The sequence below is a fragment of the Cephus cinctus genome, unplaced genomic scaffold, assembly GCF_000341935.2.
Source record: "Cephus cinctus unplaced genomic scaffold, Ccin1 Ccin1_scaffold0857, whole genome shotgun sequence".
Lineage (NCBI taxonomy): Eukaryota > Metazoa > Arthropoda > Insecta > Hymenoptera > Cephidae > Cephus > Cephus cinctus.
The window spans coordinates 1,234,038-1,244,662 of NW_014333443.1; the positions used below are offsets into that span (position 1 = coordinate 1,234,038).

The following is a 10,625-nucleotide window of genomic DNA, read 5'->3' on the forward strand; positions in this document are numbered from 1 at the left end:
GTGTAAAAAATGCGATGGACGTGCGAAGACGACGACGACGACGACAGAACTGAAATAAAATCATCTCGCTCGCCATTTCAATACGCCCTGATCTCGTGCACTAATCGTATTGAACTTGGTGGCAATCGCTTCAGAACCTTCAATTCCTATAGTGCATGTATCAATAACTTTTCCTCATATATAGCGGTTCATAAGATATTTAGTTCCAAACACAGGTATAAGGAGTTGACTCGAGTAAAGTCTCGGCGCTCTGCGCCCTGTACAGCCGGTTGCCTGTACTTAGCGCGAGACTCGACCGAGTCTCTTTCATAGACTGCGCAGTCTCAACAGGGGCACCCTCCTGCATAAGCTCTCGCCATTACCTTACGCTATATTACCGGCAGATTTTAGTTACCATAGCAGTCGATGTTTTTGTCGCATTGTTTACCACGTGTCGTAACGCTATAATGTCTCAGAAGTTTCGACAAAAACCTATAGATGTCAAAAGGTCTTTTCACTATTATCTTTCATTAAAAAATTCCCAGCAAAATAATGCTATGAGAAGAAATAAACTGAAGGAAAGTATACAAGATATCTAATTACAGTAAGAAAAATATTAAGCACTCATGTAAATCAACATTAAATGGAATAAGGTAAAACTCCACAATTGAAAATCATACCTTTTTGCTTACCCTAGAATGCAATACTCTTTCAAGAAACACAGAGAACCATTAAACTAAACGTAAAGTCATACGTTCAACGGGAGTGAAAATTATGTATCCAAGATCCACAAACATTCTTGGATAAAACCTTAACAGAAAACACGAGTAAAACGTATTCGAATCCCATAATGATCAAAAGTCTCGAATAAATCAAATTAATTATTAAAGTAGAGTCACGGCACGATCCGAAATTTATGACTAATTCCGGAATACGCATGAATCCAACGATGAGAAAGAAAGAAGAAAAAAGAATCCATGCTTCATATTCTTTTAAGTACACATCTCATACACATACAAATGCATACAACCAAAGTCCTCCGAAGTTACACAAAGTAAAGATGTAAATCGGTTAAAAGTGCTTTGGGCCCAATAAATTCGTAATGTCTTTACAAACACAAAGGACAAATACGTATATATACATACATTCGGATAAATGGACTTAAAAGCATACCACCCGGTATATGAAAAAAGAATGATAAAGCTAGACTGATTTAGACTAGTTGAAAACAACATGTCCCTCGCATCTTCTGGTTGGTGAACAACACCAATGCTGTATTCGTCATAGTTAATGCACTTTTTATCTAAATGGACCAACGTACAGCCAATGGGAGACACTATCATAAGAAAGTCACCAATCCATCCGTGTGTTCGTTCATCCATTCATCTCCGTATCTCTCTCTCTCTCTCTCTCTCTCTCTCTCTCTCTCTCTCTCACACACCAAAAATCAGCCGGTCAAGTTTTAGTCTAAGACTTTTACTTTTAAACCTATAGTCATTGTATGTCATGATAAATCACTAAGTGGTCGGATGATAATTAATGGCCGACGTCATTCACGGCGTTATGTATACGCACATACGTGGATACGGAGATTTTAAATTTTTAATAATTTCAAAAATAACGATACTTATGGATGACTTAAATTCCTTTGTACCTCAACTGTCAATAATGACGGACGACGATTTTATCATTATCTGTATGTAACCTGTTTTGATTTCAAGTGCAAACGCAGCTAGTGCGGTTGTAGACGTTTTATTGATTTCTCTGTGAGAGCGAAGAATTGCGCAATCAATAACAGATTATTGACTATAGATATAGTGGTATCAAGGTCGACTGCATCTGGTAGCCTCGAGTGGCAATGAGATTCGAAATGATCTGTCCAAAAATATAGATCGTCCACTTATGATCGATCCACAAGTAGAGGACGGCCTTATCGCGCTGTTACAGTATATCGGGTAATCTAAAGTACGGAGTAATAAAAATTTCGAATAAAATCAAACAAAGCGATAAATAATTAACCTTTTTTTTAAGGTTACGGAAAGGACCAGAACAGTTTTTGGTTCGTCAGCAGGATTCGGAATGGGAAATTTCGTAAAATTAATAACCGACAAGATTTTGATGTATTAATTAATTTTGACGATTGGGATCATTTTTTTGGTCATCGATAATTGTTTTATTCTTTTGATGACTTTTTGACGGCAACAATTTCGTATTGTCCTTCGATGACGGTGATTGTTTTTTTCTTGGAATTGTCTGTAAATTACATCACGACAATCCGATAAGTGAATGAATTTTTTTTTCATTAATTCAATTATTAAATTTTTTAATTACCTTTCGTAACAGTATCTCGTTACGTGCATTTGGTTTTGCAACTAAAACGTTCCAAGCGTTTCGTTCCCGCCACCAAATCCTCTGATACTCGTTAGTAATTAGCTGGTCCATGCTCACACGACAATCTCTGTATATAAGTTTGTGTAATAAATAAGTTCACGGGGTCCACAGGAAATAAGTGTCAAGACAAGGAATTAAAAAAAAAATTAGAATAATACATAAATATATCATCAAGCGTAGAAAGTGTGTCGCAAGTGTAACGAGTCAGAAGATTTAGACGCGATTTTATTTCGTAATAAAGGACCGTGTCGAAATTAAAAGACATCGTCAAAGGTGTTCGCGTAAAATTCAAAATGTCTACGGCTAAGAAGGTAACCCGCTTCCTACGTACAGTAAGAGGCACAGGCCGCGATTGGATTTCGTTGAGAGATACGAGGAGGTTAGAAAATTAAATGATTCGACGTATTAGGACACAACGTAATTTCACATAACAGACGTTCTTAAGAACGACTATAATGAACAATAAAATAAAACGAAAGTGCAGATGACGATATACATAACTAATAAAGGGTTATGAAAGTTACTTACGAATCGTAGGACGGCATGAAAATCTTTCGATTGACGTAATCCGAAGAAATGATATTGTCCGGTTTTCGAATGCCCAAAGCAGGCTGCCACGTTGGACGTTTGACTGGCATTCTCGTTAAACAGTCTACGAACCAATGAGTAATTACATATTTTGAAAAGTCCTGCTCGCGTTACGTTATTAACTTAAAACAAAAGACAGTTGTAGTAACGTGAAGTCAGGTTCGAAAAGGTACGTACAAATGTAATGTATAGGATGATTCTCTGAATGATGAATAATTTTTTTTATTCGATTATACGAATTTCAGTTGGTACTGTGACTGTACTTACTGTTGTGAATTTCACGGAAGTGCAGTTGTCCGTTTTGGCGCGAATAGTCACTGAATTCAAAATTAAACGTGACGAACATATTTTTTTAACTTTATGGTTCTTTGGCATAAGTATGATATGTACCCTGCCCAATTGTATATATATATATATATATATACTCTATGTATATATAATAATGGACCATTCGAGCTCTTACCTGCATCTGGAAAACAATGCAGCTTTCTTTCTGTATCACGGTAATTCCAAGTTCCGACGGTATTTTATAATTGTACAAAATGCCCAATTAACTCTATCCCTAGATCCGATCTAGTGATCTATCCTTCATGGATCCTCGAGCCATAAGCACACCGTTGCCCTGTATCCGCAATTATTTAGTTGCGACTAACGTTTAAACTAATCACCGGTCTGCTACTATCTCGTTACTACTTCTCGGAATCGATAGATTATCTATATTCTACTTAGATTTAGGTTAGGTTAGCTTTTTGGATGGATAAAACAAAAGTAATAAAAAAATTTCACTCTCTAACCTCAATCTTTGAAGTGTACGTTAAAAAGTCTAAAATTGTCATATTCGAATCTCCAAATATTACGAGTACAAAAATTTGATATATATATATATATACATATAGATTTTCAATCGGAGTTATATCCAACAGGTTATACAATGCTCCGTAGCCATCGGATGCTTTCTCTTTCTCATAACCCTGCATTGTGCAGAGGGTAATTATGGGAACACGTAAAAATATTCCGAGGACTAGTGTTTCTAGTCTGTTGTCGTGAAGCCAATCAAGTCTGTAGTAGACAGTAAGAAAATGCTATTGAAAAAGAAAAAAAATAGTGTCTGGATACTAACCACTTCGAAGTTGTTCGGTCGGTTGACTGACTGGCTTATTGCATAATTGGCAAAGATCTTTCTAGACACGTGTGTGGTATGACTAATGTATAGAGAAGTACATAATTGAAAAATATATAGGGTGTCCGTACGTGTATGACCTCTGAATAAAAATACCCGAATAAAATAGGCCCTATGTGTATTATCACGATGTCAGACAATAGCGTCGTCAGGATATTAATACAGCGTCGAGATCCGTCAGGGTAAATTTTCATCGCGTAACGTTTTGAATATTTAAATTGCCACGGTTGATATGGTCTCGGGTTAAATCGAAATTCGTCTAATCTTTCATTTGGGCACGGTGCACCGTTGACATAAATGGTCTTCTCATCGGCGTCGACATCTTGGCTCCCATTGTTATCTTAATGAAATTTGTAATGGCGCGGGCTTTGGTCGTAATACCGTATTAAAATTGAATTAAACTTGCCGGGTCGTTTCAAATATACTTATGAGCTTCTTGATGCTACCACTCGCCGACCGAGTGGCGCTGTTCGCGACAGTTTTATTTGTCGTTGCAATTCCTTCAGTCAGAATTCGAAAGTCTTCTAAGACTCGGTGCATCCGGTGGCAGCCATCTTTGAAATGGATTGACAACGTTCTCTAGCATACTATGTTTTACACCAAGTGTACGTTTCTTGTTAGTTCACAAAGTACAAACGAACAGCCCCTCATTCGCATTGTTAAATTATCCAAAAGCTATGTATAATTTTTGATTAACTCAATGATACAAGAGCGTTTCACACAGAGGCCATTAACCTAGGACCTTGACAGTGATCGAATGTATATACATGAGATACACCAGTGCAAGATCTCTGATATTATCAATTAGGCATTTCAACAGGTAACTAGAGAATAGAGATTCGTGTAACAAGTGACAGGTATCCGGTACAGTCAACTATAATAAAATAATCATGCAATTTTTGCGTATACAATAGTTGCAGGACAATAAAGAAATAGTAAGAAAATACAACTGGAGGTCTTAACGGTAAGTGTACTCATTCTGTAAAACGTTAGAGGTCCCATGGTCAAGTTATTTATAACGCACTCTTTTTTCTAGGTCGAAATAAATCCAAATGAAAGGTTAGATTTGATTATACGTATAGATATACTTACAGTACAGTCCCTATGGTATCATCGGCGTGAGAGCACTAGTCATTTTCTAGTAATTTTATGTTTCGTAATTCGAGAAGCATGTTACGAATTTTCACCAGACCAGGTATTTCCATAATGTACGAGTGCCGAAAAAAAAGTACGGAAGGTGTTGTAGCTGTAATTCGAATTTACACGAGTTCGACATACTTTATGTTGTACATAGATTCTATGTGGAATTGCGCAAGGGACACAGGTGATGATAAAGAAATATTAGGATTGTATACTACCGTAATACGAATTGGGGCCTGGTCGCTCGTGACGGGGCCTTGTTGTCCAGACCATACGAAACAGTTTGGTATACAGTCCCGTTGTTCGGAGGTAAGAAAAGTGTTTTGAAAAAAAAAACGATATAAAAGGAACGAAAAGATCGGAGAAAAAAGTTGCCTAACTGCGTGTCTAAGAGTTTAGATTATCTGTAGTTATCCTAACGCTTTACTTTTTTTTTTTTTCGGAGATCGACCTCCAGACATTGTTCCATTTTCATATTTTATTATATATCGTATACCTATATTTATGTTGCTATGGCCCGTTTTATTACATGGTATTTTTGAGGGGCCATGTTCTTAGAGCTTGCTACGTAAAAGAGTCCCCTGTCATCGCGCTTCACTCGTGGATTGACTATACGTATAGTCAATAGTCACGCATGACGATGATTGTGAACTAAGTAGCATGAAGTAGTCGGGCCCTTTTTTATCCCTGATTTGTGCATTATTGATAATGGGAGATATTGTTAGGTCCCATAACGAAATATCGGAGTATTCATTCCATTCGAGCAAGTTCATTTTTCAATGATCATATTATGATTCAATTATTAAATAATTTAACAATATCAGTTAACCAATCGACCATTGTATCAATACCAAGCCTATAGTTTCTGAAACGAATGAAACTCACGATTATACTTAACAAATTAATCACTTAATAACTACACAGTTATGCTACGATGATTGCGTGACTAGGCAGATTTATAAGCTTCTGACATTGGGCCAGCAATGTGTAAGCGCTTGTTAATATCCCTAGACATAGTTTGACTTACCCGAATAACGATTTCGAACTTTTTGTAAATAATCTGCATTCCATTCGATAGACGTGTTGTGCAGTCTTAGATTTCAGAATCTGATTATGCACGAGTTCCAGATAGCAAAAATATACAGACCAAAGGGCGTTAGTCTTGTATGCCAAATAAATCAATTTAGACCGGCAAGTATCATCTGGGTGATTCTACTGATCCTAACCGAAATCTAATGAGATTCACCAGTGTCGAGGTTGAAAATACGACCGCTAGATGGCCAAATGCGAAGTAACTGAGTCTCAACTTAACTTAATTAATTATTATTGACTCAATTGTATAAATCAGGCACTAAAGTTCTCACTCAAATGCATATGTATTTGGGATTAGTATACATACATGTATTAAAACGTAGAATGGGAACAACCTTAATCCTTTGGAACACTTTGAGTGACATCATATCGGCGTCTTCGATAGCCATTTATTATGATCCGGTCAGAGCGCTCTTCATATCAAGCACATTAACCTCTACAGGGCCGGAGGGTAATTATTGCTTCTCATCCTTTAAAAACCTTAAAAAAGGAAAAAAGATATTTTATATCAATCGTATAAAAATTAATCATCTTTGGGATTTTTTAGGATGTCTTTCACACTTCTACAGGCTAACGACGATCGGATTTGAAATTTGGACTACTTTGCCAAATTTTTGGTGGGTTTTATTCGTTCGTAATTGTAATTGAAAAATGCATTTACGCTGTCCTACGGATTTACATGCCTGAACTATAAGGATTGGGTCACTTAGAATGGACAGGTATGTTTGAGCTAACGGTATTTTGATTTGAATTCTTTATATTCGTTTTGGCTTAACTGCTTATCTAAGACAATTAGATACTCCGAGGGAACATTTCAGTTGGATTTCACTTATATTTGGGCATCCTATTTTCAATAGCAAGAGAGAGATTTTGTCGAGTTAAATTTTCTTGGCTGTTCGAATTTTAATTTTTCACCGTAGAGTTGCGTGCGCGACGATTAAAGATCCCAATGCCAAGATCGTGCAGGATTGTATGTATAAGGCCATAAAAAACCAGGATGTGTTATACCCACTACGAGTCACAGCCATCTACAGATTCATTGACCTGGTCTAAGTCTTACGATCTAAGCTTGGTGACGTTGACCCAAATTGTACAAAGAGTCGGTTAGTTGGAAGAATTTTACAAGGGAATAAGTACACAGAGAAATAACCTCAGTAACAGGTATACTTATGAAAAACGGCAAAATCCAAAGTGCTTGTACATCTACAACGAGGAGCGCATAGGCCTGTTTTTGTTTCACCAAATGTATGCACCTAATTGCAGTGTTGCCCCACTCGATGAATCGAAAAAATAATTGACTACGTAGTAAAATTCATAAAAAATCATGACGGAAGCTAAATAAATTCTACGTTTATCCGAGCCTTAAATATGTCCTATTAAAATAATTGCAGGAGCATTAAAATATTTAAAAAGTTATTTATAACAATCGAATGGGTCGTACAAGGAGGAAGACGTTAAAAATATAAATGAACAACAGAGATATCTGCCTGTGTTAATAAAACGAATTAATAACGTACACGGCTATGGACACTGATAAAATAGAAACAATATCATGTGTATCGTACCATTGATACCGTTTGAATGACATAGAATTTTTGTATAATAGATAATTAACTGCTTATCGCAGTCAGACAAAGAATTTCGATTGTTTTTAATTGCAAGAATATTTTACACGTGTAATTACACTTCCGTGATATAACTTGACACAAAGAAACGGGCGAATTTGTTTCCTAAAATCTGCTCGGAGGCTGCTGTAATGTAAAAAAATAAGATGAAAAAAAATAAAACGAACATCGATAGGCCGTTGCGTGGTACATAAAAGATTTTGGATTTTCTGTAGGCGAAGCACTGACGTGAAACTTGGAAGTCAAGAGCTTTACAGTCAGATGACATGCGATGTCCAACTTAATGTTAATCACGAGGACATAATAAGAATTTCAACGATTTCATTATAGCGATACCAGTCAAGAGAGATTATGCATAATTACACAAAACGGCGTAAACTAAGAAGGAAGTAAATATAATTATGAGTATACACAAGTTGGATAATTAAAAAAAAATATATATCTATACATACGCTACCGCGTTATCCTACTTAATTCTTCGTTACGCAATTTCCAATAGAAATCTCTTTGCGTATCTCATGCACGTTCGAAAAAGCGCCTCGCGACGAGGTGACGATAGAATTTCGAAAAGAGGAGAAAAATTACCAAACTACAATCGGTACGAGTTTACACAGAAAAATATTGCGCTACCGAGAACCTCATGGTATAGAAACAAAAAAAAAAAAGAACAAAAATTCCATACCATTCCCAAAAGCATAGACCTACTATACATAAGCTGTAACTGGTCCCATAGTGAAACGACCTGTATATCAGCAAGCTAATAGAAACAAATGATCATGAACGTCTTTCTTAATACATTACACCGTATCATACCGTACAGGCTGTTACATATCAAGTATTCAAATGGTGTCGTCCGTGTCAAACAGGCACCATTAATAGGTAGGCAAACATCTATATGAAAAGAATACACAGGATACCCAAGTCTCCTCTGGCTACTGTACAAACATGGTTACCTTCTATTTGTCACAACAGTTTCTGTTTGCTCAGGTCTCCCGAAAAGATTTTCGACCGCGACTCCATTTGTCGAGGGCACGTGACATTTGCATTTTCGACATTATTTACAGGACGCCGCCGTAGCCTACGTGCGTATGCATACCTACGCGTGCATATCTCCACGCATGGATACATAGCCCCGTTATGTACTACATGCTAATACATATATATACACATCAGTGAAGTTATCCCTTTACCGAAAGCCGGTGTCGCTTCTATGCACAATAAATGCACATACGTAACGTGGTCAATATTGAAATCCTGTCGATAGATTTTCCAAGAATTTTTTCCAACCACTATTGATCGTTCCAAAAAAAAGAAATACTCGATTCTTCATTAATTATTTAATATCTCGTTACTAACCTGCGTCTGGTATCGTAAGCGTACTTCAGACCGGTATAAAGCGACGCGCCTGTGATTACCGTAACAAAGTAATTTAATTAGGGTACACGTCATGGCTCCGTGCGATACAGCCGACCTGCTTACAGTCTAACAGTTCTAACCTTTTCGAAAGTACTTCCTCAGTCGGTAAATTAGGTATTTCGGTAGCGTATGCGATTTTTTAATTTTATTTCGATATCCTACGCTTTTGCGATACATGCGGCGCATCGCAATCCGCTTTCAATTCGCCACGAGTCATATTGAAATAGTTGATTAATAACGTAACTAGCAGTAGTATGCCTAGCGTCGACTAACGATACAATTTTCGACTGTGGCTTGAGGTCGTCAGTATCAATGTATTACGGGCCGGCTGCTCGTCTCTAATTCGAATATTCTTAATACAATTATCTACTAATGGGCATACCTGGCACTGCTGTACAAGCAGTGTTTGCCCTGTAACGAAAAAAGAAAAATATTAAAATTTTACTACCTGCCATAGATCCATATGTTGTATACACGTTAGTAATTATACAGTCAGGAATGTGTATCCTTGGTATTTACATGTAACAATTTTTTTACGTACCTAATTATATATATGGATATATTGTGTATACGCATGTATGTCTATATACGGAATGCTAAGTACCTTCCGCTTCATCTCTACTCAAAACGTGCGTGCCTCTGCCTTTAATAAATTATCCAAGACGTTCGCACTTGTCTTGAGAAATTCTTTCGGAATCCTAACTATTAGCGACACGTCAATACGTTTTGTCATAACAAATTGCGCCTTCCAAAAGTCACGCGATTTCGACCAGACGGTCACAACGGTACCAATTGATTTTTAAATATATTCTTTATAACTATGTACGTATATAATGGATAGCGCATAAACACGCGAGATTTTAGTATCGTCGTTCGATTATGATGTATGAATAAATGAATATATGTATATATATATATATATATATATATAACGTATTATATATCATATAGCAATTGCATAAACGCAAGTTCATCCTATAGCCACTGGTCATGCTTTAAAATGGTAGGGATAGGCAAACCCGTGTGTCGCGTGACATTTGAAACGTTCCTACAGGTGTTCTGTTACCGCGATATACATAGGACGTATTATATATCATATAGCAAGAGATTTTAGTATCGTCGTTCGATTATGATGTATGAATAAATGAATATATGTATATATATATATATATATATATATAACGTATTATATATCATATAGCAATTGCATAAAC

The 10,625-nt window shown here is 36.6% G+C and overlaps 2 protein-coding genes and 1 long non-coding RNA gene across 5 annotated transcripts in view; 1 reads left to right on the forward strand and 2 right to left on the reverse strand.

The window, feature by feature from the left end:
* Window positions 1-953: 953 nt before the first annotated feature.
* LOC107270885 lies at window positions 954-3,353 on the reverse strand. 2 transcript variants are annotated; one of them, XR_003060709.1, is made up of 4 exons: window positions 2,899-3,080; window positions 2,311-2,437; window positions 1,999-2,232; window positions 954-1,939 (listed from the first exon to the last, which is right to left on the reverse strand). XR_003060709.1 is itself a non-coding variant. In XM_025088200.1 (4 exons), the coding sequence occupies exons 2-4, from the start codon at window positions 3,006-3,008 to the stop codon at window positions 2,107-2,109; spliced, it is 363 nt and encodes a 120-aa protein (XP_024943968.1). In that variant the 5' UTR covers window positions 3,009-3,081; window positions 3,226-3,353; the 3' UTR covers window positions 954-2,106. The 2 variants fall into 2 exon arrangements, 1 of the variants encoding a protein (XP_024943968.1); XM_025088200.1 differs by adding an exon at window positions 3,226-3,353 and having other exon boundaries at window positions 954-2,232; window positions 2,899-3,081.
* A 1,175-nt stretch (window positions 3,354-4,528) lies between these two features.
* On the forward strand, window positions 4,529-10,262 carry LOC107270906. Of its 2 annotated transcripts, XR_003060711.1 has the most exons (8): window positions 4,529-4,958; window positions 5,053-5,102; window positions 5,175-5,333; window positions 5,433-5,587; window positions 6,370-6,569; window positions 6,627-6,821; window positions 6,918-7,089; window positions 7,291-10,262. It is a non-coding gene; the product is annotated as an uncharacterized LOC107270906 (long non-coding RNA). The 2 variants fall into 2 exon arrangements; XR_003060710.1 differs by having other exon boundaries at window positions 4,531-4,958; window positions 5,175-5,197; window positions 6,370-6,821.
* The window catches only part of LOC107270974, a 38,477-nt gene continuing 34,585 nt past the window's right edge, over window positions 6,734-10,625 (reverse strand). The window contains exon 5 of the transcript XR_003060708.1: window positions 6,734-6,850. The gene's annotated coding sequence lies outside the window, so the exon portion shown is untranslated. The remainder of the gene's footprint in view (window positions 6,851-10,625) is intronic.